Raw genomic sequence first — 23,544 nt, forward strand, 5'->3', positions numbered from 1 at the left:
ATGGGGCACTATTTCCACTGATGATGGGGCACTATTCCTACCGATGATAGGGCACTATTTCTGCCAATGATGGGGCACAATTCCTCCCAATAACATCAACAATGGAACACTATTCCTACTGATGATGGGGCACTATTCCTACCAATGACACCAATGATGGGGAACTATTCCTCCCAATGACATAACCAATGGGGCAAAATTTCTCCCAATCACACCAGTGATAGGACAATATTCCAACCAACGATAGGGCACTATTCCTCTCAATGACATCAACCATGGGGCACTATCCCTACCGATGACACCAATAATGGGACACTATTCCTCCCAATGACTTTAACAATGGGGCAAAATTTCTCCCAATCACACCAATGATGGGACACTATTCCGACCAATGATGGGACACTATTCTGACCAATGATGGGGCACTATTCCGACCAATGATGGGACACTATTCCGACCAATGATGGGGCACTATTCCGACCAATGATGGGACACTATTCCGACCAATGATGGGACACTATTCTGACCAATGATGGGGCACTATTCCGACCAATGATGGGACACTATTCCGACCAATGATGGGGCACTATTCCGAACAATGATGGGGCACTATTCCGACCAATGATGGGACACTATTCTGACCAATGATGAGACACTATTCCGACCAATGATGGGGCACTATTCCGACCAATGATGGGGCACTATTCCGACCAATGATGGGGCACTATTCCGACCAATGATGGGGCACTATTCCGACCAATGATGGGGCACTATTCCGGCCAATGATGGGGCACTATTCCGGCCAATGATGGGGCACTATTCCGACCAATGATGGGACACTATTCCGATCAATGATGGGGCACTATTCCGACCAATGATGGGGCACTATTCCGACCAATGATGGGACACTATTCCGACCAATGATGGGACACTATTCCTACCAATGACACCAAGGATGGGGCATTGTTTACTCCAACTGATGCTGGGATGTTTTCTACTCCTGGTGGCCACATTGTGGCCCCTCTAATGTCTGAAGGACAGTAAAGTGGCCCTTTGTTTAACAAGTTTGGAGACCCGTGTATTACAGTGTAGGAACCATCAGAGGTGATGTCACACAGATCTGCTTTCTCAGGGAAGTATGGGTGAAGTTCGGTGAATTGGCTCCCAGGTATTGGATTTCCCATTCATCCATTATAATATATAAATCCTGCTCATTGTTCGGTGTAGGAGGTTCGGAAACTGATCGTCCAATACGAGGTCTCCAAATACCAGTATGAAGACGGCTTTGTTTTTTATTATTTTCTGCAAAAAAAGCAGAAATGAAAACTGACGTCAACGAGAGTCATTCTACCACCAATGGGATCCTCCCTCACTGAACTCCAGGTCATTGTTTTAGATCATCAGAGCCCCCCTCCATCAGAGTCCCCTTACATGAGAATCCTTATAAATTATTAATTAGGTCTGGTTCGCATCGCATGCGGTCCAGTGTGGCTTTTTTTCTACAACAAAAATGCATGGATAGTGGGTTATATGGATTCCAGTGGCATAGGTCACGCCAGTTACGGTCAGTTCCAGAAAAAAAAAGTAGAATGTGCTGCATTTTCTCTGCGCTGAACCGTACTGGAATGCGGTAAAATGCATAAAAAATGCATCTAAACACACCAAAAATGCACTGGAATGCACATGTCCTTATTACAGTGAAAGAAAAAAAAAGGTAACAAAATGCACCAGAACGCATCAAAAATGCGCAAGAATACAAATGTCCTTATTGCAGTGAAAAATAGGGGCCAAAAATGCACCAGTATGCAGATGTCCTTATTACAGTGGGGAAAAAAGGGGGGGGGGGGGGGGGGGAAATGCACCGAAACACATCAAAAATGCACATGTCCTTATTACAGTGAAAAAAAAAAAAGGGGAAAAATGCACCGGAATGCATAAAAAATGCACCAGAATGCAGATGTCCTTATTACAGCAGGGAAAAAAAGGAGGAAAATGCACCGAAACGCATCACAATGCACCAGATAGCAGATGTTATTACAGTGAAAAAAAACGGGTAAAACGCACCGGAACGCATCGAAAATGCACCAGAATGCACATGTCCTTATTACAGTGAAAAAAAATAGGAGACAAAAATGCACCGGAACGCAGCAAAAATGCGCAAGAATACATATCCTTATTACAGTGAAAAAAAAAGAGGGAAAAAAATGCACCGGAATGCATCAAAAATGCACCAGATTGCATCAAAAGTGCACAGGAATAAACATCCTTATTACATTGAAAAAAAGGGTAAAATACACCGGAACCCATCAAAAATGCGCAAGGATACACATGTCCTTATTACAGTGAAAAAAAGGGGGAAAAATGCACCGGAACACATCAAAAATGCACCAGAATGCAGATGTTCTTATTACAGCAGGAAAAAAAAGGAGGAAAATGCACCAAAACGCATCAAAAATGCACCAGATAGCAGATGTTATTACAGTGAAAAAAAAGGGGTAAAACACACCGGAATGCATAAAAAATGCACCAGAATGCACATGTCCTTATTACAGTGAAGGAAAAAAAAAAGGTAACAAAATGCACCAGAACGCATCAAAAATGTGCAAGAATACACATCCTTATTACAGTGAAAAAAAAGAGGAAACAAATGCACTGGAACGCATCAAAACTGCACCAGAATGCATGTCCTTATTACAGTGGGAAAAAAAGGGGAAAAATGCACCAGTATGGAGATATCCTTATTACAGTGGGGAAAAAGGGGGGGGGGATGCACCAGAACACATCAAAAATGCACATGTCCTTATAACAGTGAAAAAAAAGGGGGGAAATGCACCGGAACGCATAAAAAATGCACCAGAATGCACATGTCCTTAATACAGCGGGGAAAAAATGCACCGAAACGCATCAAAAATGCACCAGAGCACACCAAACATGCGCACGCAGAAAGGCATCCGGACTGTGTTTTTATGGCGTGAAGGCAGAGAAGGCATGGCGACACCAATCTCTGCGTCATTGTGCGTGGGCGTGGAGTACTCGGGGGGGGGGGGGGGCGGGTCCATGACACCCTGCAGTCTGGACACTGGAGGGAGGTCATTCAACCTGGAGGACTGAGGACACCTACTGGCAGTACGGGATTACTACACACCATGATGGACAGGGAGGGAGTTGGTATGATCCAGATGATTTGTTTTTCTGAAATTGGGGGCCTTCAATTATTTATTAATATAGAATATACATTTGTATCATTTAAATATATTCATTCGTAACAACTTTATTCAAGGAGTTTAAATGAACGATATTATTAATGACGTAATACATGTGATGTAACTGTAACGGAACGTCATCTCTCCCATGTAGATTTACATACACATCACAATATAACATGTGTCACATATTTACATACATGTCACATTAAGACAGGCCCCGCCCCTCTATGCGCGCCAGCGACAGTCACGTGTTTCATCTCTCCCGCCCCCGTCTCGGCGTGGCTCCGCCTTTCCGCCCCGCCCAGCGACAGACGCGTGACGCCAGCGCGCTGTCCGGTCTCGGGGCGAACCGTTGGTGAGCGGCGAAACCGGAAGTATCACCGGGAGACCCAGAGCAGCGCTCATGGGGCTGTCGGGGAGTGACGATTTCCACACCGCAGGGGGCGAGGAGGAAGTGGTCAAATACAAGGTACGAAGCCGGTGTAAAGGGCGCTTCCGGTATGGCGCGTGACGTCAGTCAGCGCGCCGGAAATGATTACTGTTGCCATGTGTACTGTGTGTAGGATTAAATATGGTGGTGTATTGGGGGCGCACGCTGTTCTGAGCCCCTGAGGAGGGCGACACTGAGCACTAGTATACAGGTCTGCTCTACAGGGAGGAAATGTAGATCAGTGTGAAGAGCAGGCCTGAAGCCAGAGGATGAGGAGGACCCTTCCCTAAACTGGGACGGCTCCTGTTTATAAACCCATCCACAGCATTGTGTGACAGAACGGAGCTGGTGACCCCATTGGATGGATTGAAGCTCCCTTCCTGTCTGGCTAACCCATCCCTATGCTGATTAGAATGTGCTCTGCTGCTGTCTGCATCTCTGAGGACAGATATATATATATACTGCATGTTGAAATGTGTTTGTATTACAAAATATATGAAAAATATTTTTAAAAATACATTTCAAATATACTGAATGTCTTTAACCATTTCAATACCGGGCACTTTTACCCCCTTCCTGCCCAGGCCATTTTTCAGGTTTCAGCGCTCTCACACTTTGACAATTGCGCGGTCATACAACATTGTACCCAAACTAAAATTTTATCATTTTCTTCACATAACTAGAGCTTTCTTTTGGTGGTATTTAATCACCGCCGGGGTTTTTATTTTTTGCTAAATTAACAAAAAAAGACCGAAAGTTTTGAAAAAAAACACGTTTTTCTTTGTTTCTGTTATAAAAGTTTGTAAATAAATAATTGTTTTTCATAAATTTAGGCCGAGATGTATTCTGCTACATGTCTTTGGTGAAAATAACCCAAATCAGGATGTATTATTTATTTTGTAGGAAAGTTATAGAGTTCACAAACTATGGTATAGATCTGAATATTGATCAATCCTGAAGTACTGACGGCCAATCTAATTTCTTGAGGTCCAAGAATGTCAGAACAGTACAGATATCCCCCCAAATGTCAGAACGGTGCAGATATCCCCCAAATGTCAGGACAGGACAGATATCCCCCAAATGTCAGAACAGTACAGATATCCCCCAAATGTCAGGACAGTACAGATATCCCCCAAATGTCAGAACGGTACAGATATCCCCCCAAATGTCAGAACAGTACAGATATCCCCCCAAATGTCAGAACAGTACAGATATCCCCCCAAATGTCAGGACAGTACAGATATCCCCCAAATGTCAGGACGGTACAGATATCCCCCAAATGTCAGAACAGTACAGATATCCCCCAAATGTCAGGACGGTACAGATATCCCCCAAATGTCAGAACAGTACAGATATCCCCCAAATGTCAGAACAGTACAGATATCCCCCAAATGTCAGAACGGTACAGATATCCCCCAAATGTCAGAACGGTACAGATATCCCCCAAATGTCAGAACAGTACAGATATCCCCCAAATGTCAGAACAGTACAGATATCCCCCAAATGTCAGAACAGTACAGATATCCCCCCAAATGTAAGGATAGTATAGATATCCCCCCAAATGTCAGGACAGTACAGATATCCCCCAAATGTCAGGACGGTACAGATATCCCCCAAATGTCAGGACGGTACAGATATCCCCCCAAATGTCAGGACAGTACAGATATCCCCCAAATGTCAGGACGGTACAGATATCCCCCCAAATGTCAGGACAGTACAGATATCCCCCAAATGTTAGAATAGTACAGATATCCCCCAAATGACCCCTATTTGCAGAGTAGACAGTCCGACGTACTTCATAAGAGGCATGGCGCGTTTTTTGAAGTATTTTTTTTGTCATAAATTTTTGGAAAATGAAAAAATTAAAAAAATAATTTTCACTATTTTTTTTTTACATATTGTCACCAGTGCAGTACAGCGTCATCATATAACTGGCATGGCGGTGAACAGGGACACTGACTGGTGACAGTATGAAAAAAAAATATATATATATATATTTTTTTTTAATTTTTTTTTTTTTTTTAAGATTTTTTTTTCATATTTTACTATGACCAAAGTAGTACAATGTTACCATAGTAACATTGTACTACTTTGCAGAAGTGATCAGTTTTTTTTTTTTTGTGCTTAGCTGTGATTTGGCCACAGCTAATCACATGACATGTGCATGTGACCTGCTGTGACCATTCACAGCTAGGCACTAGTATATAATGGATGGCATGAATGAAGCCATCCATTGTATACAACTGTCATGTGACCTGCTGTGATTGGTCACAGCAGGTCACATGGTACCAGCAAAGGGGGCCAGTACTCAGATCTGTCATTTTTGCTGCCGCCAAACGGCTATAGGGCAGGCGGCTAATGGTTAAATATACATATTTACATTTTTGGAATGGATTTACAAATATATGTTAAAATGACTTTTTGTGATGTTAAAAAAAAATCTGAAGAATATACAGGTGAAACTCGAAAAATGAGAATTTGGTGCAAAAGTTCATTTATTTCAGTGCAGCAACTTAAAAGGTGAAACTAATATATGAGACTCATTACATGCAAAGCAAGATAGTTCAAGCCGTGATTTGTCATCATTGTGATGATTATGGCTTACAGCTCATGAAAACCCCAAATCCACAATCTCAGAAAATGAGAATATTCCATGCAATCAATAAAACACGGATTGTACATAGAACAATATCGGACCTCTGAAAAGTAGAAGCTGCATATGTACTCAGTACTTGGTTTGGGCCCCTTTTGCAGCAATTACTGCCTCAATGCGGCGTGGCATGGAAGCTATCAGCCTGTGGCACTGCTGAGGTGTTATGGAAGACCAGGATGCTTCAATAGCGGCCTTCAGCTCTTCTGCATTGTTCGGTCTCATGTCTCTCATCTTTCTCTTGGCAATGCCCCATAGATTCTCTATGGGGTTCAGGTCAGGCGAGTTTGCTGGCCAATCAAGCACAGTAATCCCATGGTCATTGAACCAGGTTTTGGTGCTTTTGGCAGTGTGGGCGGAGCCAAGTCCTGCTGGAAAATGAAGTCAGCATCCCCATAAAGCTCGTCTGTGGAAGGAAGCATGAAGTGCTCCAAAATCTCCTGGTAGACGGCTGCAGTGACCCTGGACTTAACGAAGCACAGTGGACCAACACCAGCAGATGACATGGCTCCCCAAATCAACACAGACTGTGGAAACTTCACACTGGACTTCAAGCATCTTGCAGTGTGTGCCTCTCCATTCTTCCTCCATACTCGGGGTCCTTGGGCCTCTCCATTCTTCCTCCATACTCTGGGTCCTTGGGCCTCTCCATTCTTCCTCCATACTCGGGGTCCTTGGGCCTCTCCATTCTTCCTCCATACTCGGGGTCCTTGGGCCTCTCCATTCTTCCTCCATACTCGGGGTCCTTGGGCCTCTCCATTCTTCCTCCATACTCGGGGTCCTTGGGCCTCTTCATTCTTCCTCCATACTCGGGGTCCTTGGGCCTCTCCATTCTTCCTCCATACTCTGGGTCCTTGGGCCTCTCCATTCTTCCTCCATACTCTGGGTCCTTGTGCCTCTCCATTCTTCCTCCATACTCTGGGTCCTTGGGCCTCTCCATTCTTCCTCCATACTCGGGGTCCTTGGGCCTCTCCATTCTTCCTCCATACTCTGGGTCCTTGGGCCTCTCCATTCTTCCTCCATACTCTGGGTCCTTGGGCCTCTCCATTCTTCCTCTATACTCGGGGTCCTTGTGCCTCTCCATTCTTCCTCCATACTCGGGGTCCTTGGGCCTCTCCATTCTTCCTCCATACTCGGGGTCCTTGGGCCTCTCCATTCTTCCTCCATACTCGGGTCCTTGTGCCTCTCCATTCTTCCTCCATACTCGGGGTCCTTATGCCTCTCCATTCTTCCTCCATACTCAGGGTCCTTGGGCCTCTCCATTCTTCCTCCATACTCAGGGTCCTTGGGCCTCTCCATTCTTCCTCCATACTCGGGGTCCTTAGGCCTCTCCATTCTTCCTCCATACTCTGGGTCCTTGGGCCTCTCCATTCTTCCTCCATACTCGGGGTCCTTGGGCCTCTCTATTCTTCCTCCATACTCGGGGTCCTTGGGACTCTCCATTCTTCCTCCATACTCGGGGTCCTTGTGCCTCTCCATTCTTCCTCCATACTCGGGGTCCTTGGGCCTCTCCATTCTTCCTCCATACTCTGGGTCCTTGGGCCTCTCCATTCTTCCTCCATACTCGGGGTCCTTGGTTTCCAAATGAGATGCAAAGGTTGTCTCATCAGAAAAGAGGACATTGGACCACTTAGCAACAGACCAGGTCTGTTTTTCTTTAGCCCAGGTAAGAGGCTTCTGACGTTGTTTGTTGTTCAGGAGAGGCTTGACAAGAGGAATACGACATTTGAAGCCCATGTCCAGGATCTGTCTGTGTGTGGTGGCTCTTGATGCACTGACTCCAGCCTCAGTCCACTCCTTGTGAAAGTCCCCAACACTTTTGAATGGCCTATTCCTGACAATCCTCTCCAGGCTGCGGTCATCCCTGCTGCTTGTGCACCTTTTTCTTCCACACTTTTCCCTTCCACATAACTTTCTATTAATGTGCTTTGATACAGCACTTTGGGAACATCCAACTTCTTCTGCAATTCCCTTTTGAGGCTTTCCCTCCTTATGGAGGGTGTCAATGATGGTGTCAGGTCAGCAGTCTTTCCCATGATTGTGATTCCTCCTGATCCAGACTGAGAGACCATTTAAAGGCTCAGGAACCCTTTGCAGGTGTTATGGCTTAATTATCTGATTAGAGTGGGACACTTTGAGCCGAGAATATTCCACCTTTTCACAATATTCTCATTTTCTGAGATTGTGGATTTGGGGTTTTCATGAGCTGTAAGCCATAATCATCACAATGATGACAAATCACGGCTTGAACTATCTTGCTTTGCATGTAATGAGTCTATCTCATATATTAGTTTCACCTTTTAAATTTTTTGAGTTTCACCTGTATATTCTTCAGATTTTTTTTAACATCACAAAAATTCATTTTAACATATATTTGTAATTGCATTCCAAAAATGTAGATTTGTATTTTTAAAGACATACAGTATATTTGAAATGTATGTTTAAAAATGTTTTTCATATGTTTTGTAATAACACATTTCAACATACAGTGTGTGTGTATATATATATATATATATATATATATATATATTCCCTTTTGTTTTTTTTTTATTTTAAATATATTGAATATGGCCAAAATTGTAGCATTTCAAAAATATGTCAATATATTTGGGAAGAATATTTTTAAAATATATTTCAAATATATTTTTCTGGGAAGTAATATCAGTACAGTGAGTGCCTGGTCACACCGGTGCGATTTGGAAATTGAAGTCGCATCTAATGAATGTGAATGTCAGAGTCTTAATGTGCGATTTGCTAGTAGTTCTTGCATGACTTTTTCTGCAGTTTTGTTGCAATTTCACTTACATAGAATACAATGGAAATCGCACTGCAAATTGAAGAAATCCTTAAAATTCTTCACAAGTAGCAAGAAAGTCTTCAGAAATCGCCCTAAAATTGGCCACAAATCACGTGATTTTAAATCGCAGCGGTGTGACGGGTGACAAAAGGCGCCTGTACATCTGTGCAAGACTGGAGGGAAGGCCGGAGGTCAAATTTGAAGCTTACAATTTTTTTTTTTTTTTTTGTGATTGGGTTTTATTTACCTACAAAAAAAATGTCCAGTCAGTCACACTTTATGTCACATTGTGAACAGACTTTTACTTTGCTACGATAAATCTTGTCATTCCCAAATGTTATTCTCTAGGCAGTAATGAGATATTTCTTGTATATAATAACATTTCAATATTTATGAATCCTTAGGATATAGTGATCCCTCCCGGTGAGCACCCTCTTCAGTACCGCTATACCTTCTGGTATTCTCGCAGGACTCCCTCCCGGCCGGCAAGCACACTGAACTATGAGCAGAACATCCGTCAGTTTGCCACAGTGGCCACAGTAAGAGCTGACCACCTACCTTATAGTCCTTCTGTTACACGGTTTATTGTGTATTCAGGGATGAATGCATAGAAGCATAGAAAAGTGACAATAGAAAAAGACATCGAGTCTACCCATTTTTTTTTGTGAGGGGGTTTTTTTTGTTTTGTTTTTTTTTTGGGGGGGTTGTTAACTTTTTTTTTGAGTACATGAAAATGTTTGAGCCTGGTAATACCGAACAAATAAGGGCCCATGTACACTGCAGCTGATAAACTCACGTTTAGGAGCTGTTCAGCGTTTTTTTCAGCAGCCCCTGAACTCTCCCTAACGTTTTCCTATGTGTCCGTGTACACATCCATGTTTACAGTCGTTTACAGGCAGTTGAGTTTACAGTCGTTTTTTTTGAACGCACCAAACTTGCATTCAGCAGTTTTTTTTATCAGCTTTTCAAACGCTTGTAAACGCGGCAAATCGTGTTTATAAGCATTTGCGTTTGAACATTTTTTTTTAACTCTTCCAGTTCCCGATGCTGTCCAGAGCCTTTTTTCATCATGAAAAATGCATGCAAAGTGTTTTCAAGGTACTCAAATGGACAAAACACTGAACACAGGATGTTCCTACCAAGCTTGTCACACATTGTAATGACCAATTCACACCTCAGACCTCTCCCACCCTTGGAAACAATAGATATGTTAATGACCATTCACACCTCAGACCTCTCCCACCCTTGGAAACAAAAGATATGTTAATGACCTTTCACACCTCAAATTCCTCATGAAGACCCCCTGCCAGGCTGCCATAATGACTCCCTCCACCAGACACCTCTCCCACCCTTGGAAACAAAAGAAATGTTAATGCCCATTCACACCTCAGACCTCTCCCACCCTTGGAAACAAACGATATGTTAATGATCATTCACACCTCAGACCTCTCCCACCCTTGGAAACAAAAGAAATGTTAATGACCATGCACACCTCAGACCTCTCCCACCCTTGGAAACAAAATATATGTTAATTATCATTCATACCTCAGACCTCTCCCACCCTTGGAAACAAAAGATATGTTAATGATCATTCACACCTCAGACCTCTCCCACCATTGGAAACAAAAGATATGTTAATGACCAGTCACACCTCAGACCTCTCCCACCATTGGAAACAAAAGATATGTTAATGATCATTCACACCTCAGACCTCTACCACCTTTGGAAACAAGAGATATGTTAATGAACATTCACACCTCAGACCTCCCCCACCCTTGGAAACAAAAGATATGTTAATGACCAGTCACACCTCAGACCTCTCTCACCCTTGGAAACAAGATATAGTAATGACCATTCACACCTAAGACCTCTCCCACCCTTGGAAACAAAAGATATGTTAATGACCATTCACATCTCAGATTCCTCATGAAGACCCCTGCCAGGTGGCCTTAATGACTCCCTCCACCAGACACCTTTCCCACGCTTGGAAACAAAAGAAATGTTATTGAGCAACTCACACCTAAGCTAATCTCAACACATACTGCTGTCTCTGCTTCTACTCTCTGTATTTCTCTGAAACAGTCTGAAATAGTTAATCATTTACCACTTTTCAGTGCATTCTGGGCATTTGGGAGGTTCTCCTGTGCTTATCTTTAAAAAATGCTTATAAATATAAACACGGCTAAATGCTTTATGCAAACGCGGCTAAACAGACGTTTTTTAACCTATGTTTTCCAGCAGTCAGTTTCCATCATTCAGAAATGTCCCGTGTACATGGGGCCTAACAACTGCCAACATCCCTAGATATTGTGTTGAAAAGCCTAGAATGTGGGAAAACCCTTTGGGACTTTTAACGGCAGAGAAAAAAGTATATATAACAGAGCATAATAGAGGATCAATTGTCAATTTTTATTAAAGATTTTGTTGCCACACGGCCAATAAAAACTGGCAAATATTCAGCAACAAATATGATACTGGAAACTGGATTTACAGACATGCCGGCCAGACAGATCGATTTCTTTGTTTCCTGCAACCACAGGTTGCACTGACTATTGATGGGGGAATCCCTCCCGTGGAACAATAATAGCTGCTAGCATTAATCGCATGTAAAATCCAGCACGCTAGTTGTACACTCAGCCTGCCCATACATGGTTCGAATCTCGGCCGGTTCCTGCTGAACCAGATGAAATTCGAACCGTCTATGGCCTGCCTAAAAAAATAAAATATATATATATATATATATATACAGCCACGCGGGCCGCCTTTTGCTTGGGCACGAGAGCCCATTCATTTGAATGGACTCCCGTGCCCCGTGACACGCAGGGAAAGAAGTCCCTGCACTACTTTGGAAAACGCAGCCCGCAAGGGAACCTCGGTTCCCAGTACGGTTGCGTTTCCCAGTGCGGGCGGCATGTCATTAGAACTAATGGCACCTGCCCGTGGGTTCGCAATTCTCGGGTGGATTTTCGTGCTGATCCGCAGCAGCACCACCCGCACAGATGTGAACTGGGGGTTAATACCTGTGATACCGTGCGGCTTCCACATCTTTGCCGTCGCCAATGTCACATGATCAGGAGCCCATCCCGCTTGTCCCTGGTCAGAAGCCATGACCGGGAGATACCAGTGACAGTTCATACATTGTGAAATGAGGGTACTCTCAGCACACAACCTGTGGGTGCATAATTGCGGCAGCTGGGGGTGAAGTTGTGTAAAGGAAAATGCCTTGTTGATGTCAGAGGAGAATGGGCAGACTGATTCGAGATGATAGAAAGGCAACAGTAACTCATGTCAATATGGACCAAAATCTGAGGAATGTTTCCAACACCTTGTTGAATCCATGCCACGAAGAATGAAGACAAAAGAGGGTCCAACCCGGTACTAGCAAGGTGGACCTAATAAAGTGGCCTGTGAGTGTATTGTAGCTTACCAGTCCTTAGATGCCAAGAACATTTTTAGTGAGTACAGAACATACCTGTTGAATGTGCCACAATGCCGTGTCTACAGTATATTACTACTTGTGCCCTGAACAGCGCAACAAATCTCATCTTTCTTCCAAGCCATCTTCTGTAGACTTCTAATCCCCCCAACCCCCATGTAATGATGAGGAAGAGAGGAAGATGTGGTTGTAGTCCAGTTCTGGAGAGCAGCCTAGGGTGTAATTGCTCCTCCTCCAGAGATACAATACAGTGAGACAATGTTGTCACCCTAGAATATGAAGTGTCACTGTCAGGATCACCAGGTGAGAATAAAGGGGATAGAAGCCTGACGTGTCTGTCCTTTGCAGGTGGAGCAGTTCTGGAGGGTGTACAGCCATCTGGTGCGTCCCGGAGACCTGAGTGGGTACAGCGACTTTCATCTCTTTAAAGAGGGCATCAAGCCCATGTGGGAGGTAGGTGGAACAAGTGAGATGATGAGTTGAATTGTCAAAAGTAGCTGTGAGGCACAATAGAAGGTCTCTTCTGAACATTTACAGCCCCCTTCCCTGTGGCACTTTGTCTCAGGGGCAGGGGGGGACTGACCATTCGAGCACTTGGGCACTGCCCAAGGGCCCGGGGTCAGTTGGGGGCCCCATGAAATGCCCCTGGTACCTTTTATAGGCTTTTTTTGGGTGTGCTTTGAGTATGGGCAAGGACACAGGGGCCCCATGATCCCCTATTGCCCGGGGGCCCCATGAGTTGTCAGTCCTGCCCTGCTCAGGGGGTAATGCTTTTTGACTGAAAAACGTTTACACCCAGCACTTGGATGTTGCCAGTCTGCAGGATGGTTTCCTATGCCTGGAGATCAATAATCTGCAGTCTGCTTTAGAACTAGGAACACGCAGATGTCCACACTCCTAGGTATAAGGCCACGCTATCACTGGCAGCCACTGGTCTACATTAATGATGTCACTGTACCTCCACAAAGGGTTCAAAATGTCAAATGTTTAACCCCTTCACGCCTAAGGGTAAAACAAATCTAAATGCCTAAGCACAATTCTGCAACGTTGACCTGTGTTAGTAAAACCGTCCATATCATCACAACTACTTTGTACAACCAGGTGGATTATACTTTGATTTTTGCAGGACAAATTGGGCTTTCATTTGGTAGTAAATGGTAATGGATATCTCTTGATTTTTTTTATTATCAAAGGAAAACTGGCCCAAAATAGTAAAAAAAAAAAAAATAATTTTTTTTATTTAGCTGTGTGTTTCTTGTTACGACCATAACCTACCACCAAAGAACAACCCAAAATAAATTCTCCAGCTCTTGACGATCGCAGCGATACCATCTCTGTGTATGTTATTTGTTGTTTGTACCCGGAGTACAGCCCAGAAACAATACTGCGCATTTTGTTTTTGTCTTTTTTTTTTTTTTACTTAAAACACACTGACACCAATTTTTTTTTTTTTTTTTTTACAATTTCTGACCTTTGACCCTGGCCTTGACCCAAACACTAACCCTGGCACTGAACTAGATCAAACCTTGATCTAGGTATTTTTCTTTTCTTTTTTTTATATTTATTTATCTTATTTTTTTTTTTTACAAATATTTTTTTTTTCCCTCTATGCCAGGAATTAGAGAGTTACAATGTATCTCTCTTTTCCATTCATAGAGAGAGAAAAAAGCAAGGGGACCAGCCTGTACAGTGACTGATCACTGCGATAGCCAATCAGAGGATATCGCAGCGATCATGTGACCCGGAATCGGGAGTCCCGGGTCCCGATCGTTAGAACGGGACCCGGGGCTCTCACTGACACCGGGGTTTCAGTGTTGGGAGCGCACAGTGCGGCGCGCTCCCAGCACAAAGACAGGTACGCAAATATTCGGCCCCACGGAAAAAAGCCCAGTTCTGTGAGGCCGCATATTTGTCTGACATCGGCGTCAAGGGGTTAAGTAAAAGCTGTTATATGTAAAAAATAAGGTAACGTTTTTTACCATTCTTGTCCATTATTATAAAAGGAAAAAAAAACCCAGAGTATTATTATTATTATTATTATACAGTATTTATAAAGCGCCGATAGTTCGCTCAGCGCTGTACATTACAAAGGGGGACAGAACATGTGACAGAACAATACCAATACAATGCAAAACATGCGGGGATCGAGGGCCCTGCTCTTTGGAGCTTACAATCTAGGAGGGAGGGGATGGTGGCACAGGAGGAGATAGCTGTGGGGGATGGAGTGGTAGGAAGAGTGGAGGAGGTCAGCAAGTTAGCAGGGGGTGGGGTAGGCTTCCCTGAAGAGATGGGTTTTCAGGGTGCGCCTAAAGGAGAGGAGAGTAGGTGATAATCTGATGGGTTGAGGCAGGGAGTTCCAGAGGACGGGTGACACCCTGGAGAAGTCCTGGAGGCGGGCAGGGAACTAGAGAGAAGGAGGTCTTGTGAGGAGCGGAGTGTGCGTGCTGGGCGGTATGGTATTTACTGTATTTTCCAGCGTATAAGGCGTCTTTTTATACTTAAAAACATACCCCAAAAATTGGGGGCCATCTTTTATGCGGGGTATACAATGTGAACCTTTAGTTTCGTTTGGGCCAAGCTGGCTCCAAACGAACGTCCCTAATCTGTCATCGCGCTGGATGCGCGGTAATACTGTACGGTAGCTTCGGCTACACCTCCGCACATCAGTGTGAACCCGGGCTAAGGGTGTAAACAGATTAAATGCACTTTGCTGGAAGTACACGTATTCTTTACCTCTCTGCAGACTTTATTTACAATCTATTTGGCAGATAAGGCAATTTACAGAGCATAACACTAGGTAAAGAACGTTGGGGTGTTGTTAACATACACACCCGCAGCGGTTCGCATGAACGGGGGGCGATTCTGATGCGGTGCTCAATTCGCACTGAATTCCGCACCGCGTCAGTGTGTTTCAGGGCTAAAAGTTAGTTGCGGCAATGGGGTCTCGTTAAAGTTTGCAGTGCAGGGTTGTGACGTGTTCCAGAATAGGAGGAAATTCATTGTATGCCAGAAAACCACTTCCATGTAATCAGGATCTCAGTAACAGTTTTTGTATATATCTATGTGCAGGATGAAGTCAATAAAAAAGGAGGGAAATGGATCATACGCCTAAGGAAAGGTCTGGCCTCTCGGTTCTGGGAGAACATCATCCTGGCTATGCTGGGGGAGCAGTTCATGGTGGGAGAAGAGATATGTGGAGTGGTGGTGTCTATTCGATTCCAGGTATTAACATCTCCTTACAGCACATGGCTACACAATAGATGATGGGTATAGTCCCTCCTGCTGGAAGGCCAGAAAATAGAACTGACTGGCTTCCTCTGTAAACACACTGATTATTTTATGACCGCAAGCTGCTGATCCACTTTAACCTCCCTGGCGGTATTCCCGAGTGTAGCTCGGGGTAAAATTTGAGTACCAAGAGCGGTAACCCCGAGCTACACTCGGGCTTACCATGCGGTGTTGCTCAGGCGGTGCCTGCAGCACTTACCTTGTCCTTCACTCCCGCGATGTGTCCCCTGCAGCGTCCCCGGCCAATGCCGGCATCCGGCTTCCGTGTTCCGGTCCCTGTGACGTCGGGATGTACGGGCGTTGGAACCGGCGGGAAATTTAAAATTTTTTAAAAATGTCATTTTTGCTGTCATTGCTGTTTCAATGCATTTCACATACATTTTGTCCCGAGTGCTTTGTTCGGCGCCCTGCCTGCATTTTGAATGTTCTTTCTGCCTGGAAACTTGGAAAAGTCCATGGCGTCCAAAAAGCGTCCCTTTACGCAAAAACGGTTTTAGAACAGCGATAGTAAATCAGAACCACTTGCAGAATTGAGTGATAATGATTCGTGGGGGAAATTTGTCATCAGACACTGAAAACGATTTTGCGACTTTGCTCAGCGATGTGCGAATTTGCCTCTGTATTTCAAATTTCAGTGTTTTTGGTTTGATTCTATTATTGAATTACATTTATTATTATTATATTATTATTTTTTATGATTATTTATTATATTATAATTTATGATTTCGTGTTTCAAATTTTATCCTACCCGGGATGTTTACTAGACTCTTGTTCGGACAGATTTCAGTGAGTTATTCCTAAAAATTACAGGCCTACAATAAAAATACGACATATTTCCATGCAAAAAAATGGTACCGCTTTCAGCACAAAAAATCGAAAAGAATCATACTGCCAGGGAGGTTAAGATGAGTAATTGTGTAGCCAGTGATTACAGATAACAGAAGGAAACCCCACATAGAAGGGGGATAGAGGCATACAGTATGGAGGTCTGTTGTATGAAGGAGGACACCGCTGCATACTAGGTACATGTGCTTCATCATCAATCACACTGGGGAATCCTTTTTTTGATCGAACTACTCCAGTGTTTGATTCGGGCTGCCGTCTTTATCAGTCATCAGATAGGAAGCTTGAGCTGGCAGAGCATTTTAGATCAGTGTTCTCATTGCACAGCAGAAGGCAGGTGAGAGATTCTATTTAGAAACTTGCTTGATGTGCCATGATTTATTTCTGGTGGAACTTCAGCTTAACAGCTCCAGCTTTCATTTCCTTTTGGGTGCAGCTGTAATAGTAATATCCTGCAGTATTTTGAGATTATTATTATTTTTAGATTATTATTTTTAGATTATTATTATTACAGACCCCCACCTTCTCTTTTTCAGGAAACAGAAGAAGGGCATGGGGCACTGGATCTCCTAAAGCAGAGGGTTTTTTTCATTCATGTCTTATGCAGTGTAGAAGTTCCATTACCTTGTTACGCAGGACTTTTGACAGTTCTTTTCAGATCCCCATGGCTCAGTATCTAGCCTAGTCAGTGCATCCACGTAAGAGCTAACAAACTCATTGACTATTTATACACTGACACTAATTTCAATTTAAAAAGCCACAGATGTGGGACATTAACCTCTAATTGGCATTGTAACCCGTGTGTGTCACCTCGTGTGTCTGTACCAAGGCCAAACATTCCAGGGGGTGGAGACTTCTGATCCAGGGGTGGAGACTTCTGATCCGGGCCATTTGGGTGATTTCTGTTATCATTATGATTTAAAAAGGAGCCAAACAACTATTTGATAATAAATGGCTTCATATGATCATCATTCTTCAATAAAAGAGCATTTTTTGGCATGATCAGTCATATTTTCAATATCAATGCCAAAATTTCACAATTTCTGCAATTTTGAGCACAACTGTATCTGCAGTATGTCCCTCCCCACGTGTTAGTGTGCCCAGGAGGGACAGATGCAGCATCCAGCTCTGCTGCAAATAGCCTGTCAAAGTGTATAGCAGGCTGCAACTGTATCGAGTGGTCAGGGGCAGACTGACAACTCGTGGAGCCCCCGGGCAATAGGGGATCATGGGGCTCCTGTGTCCTCACCCACACTGAAACCACACCCAAAAAAGCCTATGAAAGATACCAGGGGCATCTCATGGGGCCCCCTACTGACCCCAGGGCCCTTGGGCAGTGCCCGAGTTCCCGAATGGTCAGTCTGCCCCTGCGAGTGGTACAGGTGCAGTCAGGGACAGGGTTTCTGAAGTGCAGGTCTTCTGCCTGCAGTAGGTTCGGACGCTGCTCCTGTCCCTCTCAGGTGCACTTAAATGCCAAGAGGCCTTAAAGCGGAGTTCCACTCACCCTGTCGTAAAATAAAAGTCAACAGCTACAAAAACTGTAGCTGCTGACTTTTAAAAAACAGCCACTTAGCTGTCCCACGATCCCACAGTGTCCTCCCCGCAGCCCCTTACATAAGCCGTCTGGTGTTCCGGGTGCTGGAATCTTCAGTGTGGGCACCCGGCTGTGACAGCTTGCAACTTCACAGCCGGGGGCCCACTGAGCATGTGTGAGTAGCGCTGCACTTCCTGAGTGGTCCCGTAGTCTTCTGGAACTTGTCACTTGTCCTAGAAGACTACAGTGGGGGGGGGAGGACAACTTCCGCCTCCAATCGTCTAGGTCAGGGGTAGGCAACCTGAGAGCCGCAGGACTACAAGTTCCATCATGCCTCTGCAAGTCATAGCTGTAACTGTCAGTTTTTGTAATCTTTGCAATGCCTCATGGGAAATGTAGTTCCACAACAGCTAGAGAGCCACAGGTTGCCTACCCCTGGCCTAGGTGATTGCAGCGGAAATGGGAGCGGGTACCTGTCAAATTTGGTTACCCTCTCCTCCCGTTCCCCAAAGGTGCCAATCCTTAATGGGGAGCGGGGGGGAGCAGTCTTTAAAGCGGAACTTCCCCTTTTGGGTGGAGCTCCGCTTTAAACAGATTCCGCATGAGTGGTGAGTGAAGGTCAGCTCTTTGATTTAGTAGGGACTGGGTGTGCAAGGAGAAACTAAACCCCTTTTGGGCAGAAACGCACCGCAGGAGAGGGTTTGGCGGTTCTACATTCTGGCTCTGTCAGTTTGCACAACTTGCAATAAAAGACTGTCGGATTTTAAGAAAAAAATGCAGCCTATTTGTTTGAATCTGAATACACCGGGGAGGAATAGATACTAGTAGGTAAGTACCCGCAGCGGGTGGATGAGAACTGTAACACCACCCGGAGCAGTAATATTCCTATGTATGTATACTGTGCAAGATGGAAAGCGCCAAAGACAGAATGTGTCCAGATTGTACAGATTTAAAGAGAAGTTTCACCCTCCCCCCTATAATGATTTTATTTGCTCCTCTACACACAGAGGATCTAATGTTGTCCTGCTGTGATCCTCTTCTCTTCAACCGCCACTGGGAACCGTGACATCATCAGTAGGCTGCGCCAGAACCCGAAAGAGCCGGCACAGCCTCCCGCTCCACTAGGCCAGTCCCCCTCCTCTGTTGGTGAGTGGGGTGATGTGCGTAGCTCCCGGTGCCTCCAGGGATATGCATGTCACATATTTCAGGAGGTATCGGGTCACTGACATCGTTTACCTAGGTCAGGGGTAGGCAACCTGCGGCTCTCTAGCTGTTGTGGAACTACGATTCCCATGAGGCATTGCAAAGATTACAAAACTGACAGTTACAGCTATGACTTGCAGAGGCATGATGGAACTTGTAGTCCTGCGGCTCTCAGGTTGCCTACCCCTGGCCTACGTGAATGACAGAGAATGGGGGGTCAGGCCAAAAATAAAATAGAAAAAAAACATTTAAAAAAAAAAAAAACACATCTGATATATGGGCAGTGGAAGGTGGATGGGTGCAGAGGAGCCAAGTAATCGGAATAGGTGAAGATCCACTTTAATTTTCTGCAGACTTCTGTATCATAAAAACACATTTCAGGGGTTCAAAGGGTTATTCTTCATCAGGGCTTGGTACTGCGGAATGTAGCATGTACTAAACTGATGAAATTGGAGGGGTTCTCCTTTTCTTTTCTTTTTTTATAACTTTAATTGATTTTAACTTATAAAACAGACATTATTTCAAATGTTACATCACACGTTTATCATATCAAAAATTTTTTATAAAATACCTTCCCCCCCTCCTTCCCCAACCCCCCCCCACCAATCACCCAGAATCTCAATTAATCTCTTTCATCTGTCCTCCACCTCCTACCTCGCCCAATAAAAGTACCAATACCGCAGTGAAGGGAACATTCAGTCTTTCCCCCTCCCACCTTCTACATTCATTATCTGTTCTAAGTATCTCTTATTTTTATAATTGATCTATTTTTCCCAGGTTTTACTAAAATGTTTTATTTTTTCTTCTCCCATATGGCATCGCTCCTCCGTCCTGTACATATAGTCCACTCTGCTTATCCAATCTTTTATTTTGGGGATTTCCTGTCTCTGCCAGAATCTAGGTATCAATCTCTTAGCGGCGTTTATTAAATGAAATATTATCATGTTCTTATACTGTTTCACCAATCACAGCAGCCTTTTACCACATCACGTGATCAGCTGTGTCCATAGCGATCACGGAGATTGCCAGGTGCGCGCCCCCGGGGGCGCGCGGGAGGGCGCGTTATGGGAGAACATCTTATGAGCCGTCATTCGGCTATCTGCGGTCGGCAAGTGGTTAAAATAATTACTTTCACTTGTATTTTTATTTAGTGATATAGTATATCTCCTTACAGATTTATTTTATTTACTATTGTGAGTCATTATGTCTGTATGAGTTTTTGCCGTGTCAGGCAATCTCCATGCGCTTGGAGCACTGACGGATTAGAACTTGCTTTGTATGACCCAACAGGAGGACATCCTGTCCATCTGGAACAAGACAGCCAATGATCAGCTGAGTACAGTCCGCATCCGAGACACCCTACGGAGAGTCCTCAACCTCCCGCCAAACACCATCATGGAGTACAAAACTCACAACGACAGTCTGAAGTAAGTTAGGACGGGTCTGAACATGAGATAATCCAGATGTGTTTGCGCTGTGCCTTGTCCACACCAGTCATTATGACATCATGCCCTAATATGAGGTGAAAATCTAGACGTTGTCAATGCTTTGTGCCACAGAATTAGAGACTCTGTCACCAGACTCATATCATTTAATGTATTCATTTAATTTACCTGCAGATGCCTCCATTGGGTATTATTCCAGAAGCCCTGAGAATGCTGTTTGGTGTTGCCATCTTTGATGTGATTTCAGCAGATTCAGAGCTGTCACCTAAGTGACAGTCTATAGTATTCCCCTTCACTCCTCCCCCAGCAGCTGCATAAAGGTTTATGCAGATAGGTGAGGGGAGGGGCAGAGTAGCTGGGCCATCACAGACAGTAATTAAACACTCCCAGAAGAGGGGTGGGCTATGATGTGCCAGGAGGAATGTGCTATGGAATTGATTCTTCCTGGAGTAGTCAAATTTTCTAGCAGGTTCAAAGCCAGCTTGCCAAGTGAGTAAAAGATGTTTCTGGAAATATAAACACTGCAAGCTAGCATGTAAAATACTTGTTTCTGTGGGTTTTGCCTTAAAGAGGCTGTAAAGGCTGAAGGTTTTTTACCTTTCTGTATTTTCTGCATGAAGGTAAAAAGCTTCTCTGTGCAGCAGCCCCCCCCCCCAATACTCGCCGAAGCCCCCTTTCGATCCAGCGATGCGCACTGAAGTCTCGGCAATCCTGTGATTCCCTCTCCTCATTTGCTGAGACAGCCATTGGCTCCCACTGCTGTCAATCATGCCAAGTGAGCCAATGAGAAGAGAGAGGGGGTGGGACAGAGCCGCGGTTCCGTGTGTGAATGCAAGGGAGAATGTCACCAGCACACCGAGGATCACCAATATGGGTCAAAAAGGCAAAGTTTCGGAGTCTCGTAGGACCCCTTCATCAGGCATGTGATTGTCAGGGTCAGACAGGGGCAGACTGACAACTCATGGGGCCCCTGGGCAATAGGGGATCATGGGGCCCCTGTGTCCTTGCCCAAACTCAAAAAAGCTTATGAAAAAGGTACCAGGGGCATCTCATGGGGCCCCCTACTGACCCCGGGCCCTCGGGCAGTACCCGAGTTTCCAAATGGTCAGTCCGCCCCTGGTCCTGCGAGACTCCGAAACGTTGCCTTGCTGCAACTATGTGATCGTTCATTAAAACTTTTGGACCCATATTGGTGATCCTCAGTGTGCCGGTGACATTCTCTCTTGTTGATTCTGTTTGGTTCCAGCCGACGGTCGCTGCAGCACCCACTTATACACACCGCCATGTTTAACGTAGAAACGTGTGCGTTTGGATTGTACACTTGCATCCGTGTGTGAATGGACACGGAGCAGCAGCTGGGGAGTGCACATGCTCGGGTGCCCCCATAGCAAGCTGCTTGCTGTGGGGCACCTGTCAGGAGGGAGAAGCCTGGAGCGCCAGCGGGGGACCCGAGAGGAGGAGGATCCGGACTGCTCTGTGCAAAACCACTACACACAGCAGGTAAGTATCGACAAGTTTGTCATTTTAAAAAAAAAAAATTAAGCCTTTATAATCACTTTAATTGGATTTTAAGTTGTTGACAGGGTCTCTTTAAGGTTAAGTATACTGTCAGCCTAAATTCAGCAAAGCCCACTTTTGGGAGGCGAGCGGTCTGTGCAGTGCCTGCTGGGAGGGTAAGCCTTAATGGAGGCTAGGAGCAGTTGCTGCTTCTAGTTCCGGTCACAATAGGTGACTTGTATGGGATTAAAAGAAAGCCCCTTGGTACACGGGTTTAGATTGTGTCTTTATCTATGGTTACCCTGGAAGGGCTCGTATACACCAGTACGCCACGCTGATTGCACATCCGCTGGTGTGGTCTGGGAACAAACGGTGCTGATCCCTCCGCATCGGATCATTTACTTTTGTTTGCTTTTTTTTTTTTTGCTAAGACTTTATTAAAAAGTTACAAGTGACATTCGTTAAAGCGGAACGCCACCCAAAAGGAGAAATTCCACTCTCCTGGCTCCTCCCCCTCCTCCAACACCTTTGGACATTATTTATTTATTTCAGGTCCTTATATAGCGCCATCAATTTACGCAGCACTTTACATATATATTGTACATTCACATCAGTCCCTAACCCTCAAGGGGTGTACAATCTAAGGTCCCTAACCCTCAAGGGGTGTACAATCTAAGGTCCCTAACCCTCAAGGGGTGTACAATCTAAGGTCCCTGACCCTCAAGGGGCGTACAATCTAAGGTCCCTAACTCACATTCATACATACACATACTAGGGCCAATTTAGAGAGGGGCCAATTAACCTACCTGCATGTCTTTGGTGTGTGGGAGGAAACCCACGCAGGCACAGGGAGAATATACAAACTCCAGGCAGGTGGTGCCATGGTTGGGATTCGAACCAACGACCCGAGTACTGCCAGGCGTAAGTGCTAACCACTAAGCCACTGTGCCGCCCCAATTCTTATTGTGGGGAGGAGGTACCTAGTTTTGACAGGTACCTGCTTCTTCTAGTTTGGCACCCCACTGTTTGCCCGCAGTCTTCTGGGACACGTCACAGGTCCCAGAAAGCTGTGGAACCATTCACAGAAGCCGGCTGTGAAGCCACTAGGACTCCCCGCTGACTTCCGTTAGTTAACATGCCGGGGAACTGAAGACCGGTAAAGAATCGGCCTGAGTGAGGACAGTGCTGGATCCCTGGACAGGTAAATGTCCTTAT

General features: G+C 44.9%; 1 protein-coding gene across 1 annotated transcript in view; it reads left to right on the forward strand.

Moving 5' to 3' along the window:
* Positions 1-3,489: 3,489 nt before the first annotated feature.
* LOC149452810 (eukaryotic translation initiation factor 4E type 2-like) overlaps positions 3,490-23,544 on the forward strand; it is a 22,638-nt gene continuing 2,583 nt past the window's right edge. The window contains exons 1-5 of the mRNA XM_089688965.1: positions 3,490-3,675; positions 9,488-9,622; positions 12,868-12,972; positions 15,589-15,741; positions 20,678-20,814. Coding sequence (XP_089545091.1) covers positions 3,610-3,675; positions 9,488-9,622; positions 12,868-12,972; positions 15,589-15,741; positions 20,678-20,814 — 596 coding nt within the window. The 5' untranslated portion in view covers positions 3,490-3,609. The remainder of the gene's footprint in view (positions 3,676-9,487; positions 9,623-12,867; positions 12,973-15,588; positions 15,742-20,677; positions 20,815-23,544) is intronic.

The sequence above is a fragment of the Staurois parvus genome, unplaced genomic scaffold, assembly GCF_062004578.1.
Source record: "Staurois parvus isolate SC_StPar_1 unplaced genomic scaffold, SC_StPar_1.0 ptg000463l, whole genome shotgun sequence".
Classification (NCBI taxonomy): domain Eukaryota; kingdom Metazoa; phylum Chordata; class Amphibia; order Anura; family Ranidae; genus Staurois; species Staurois parvus.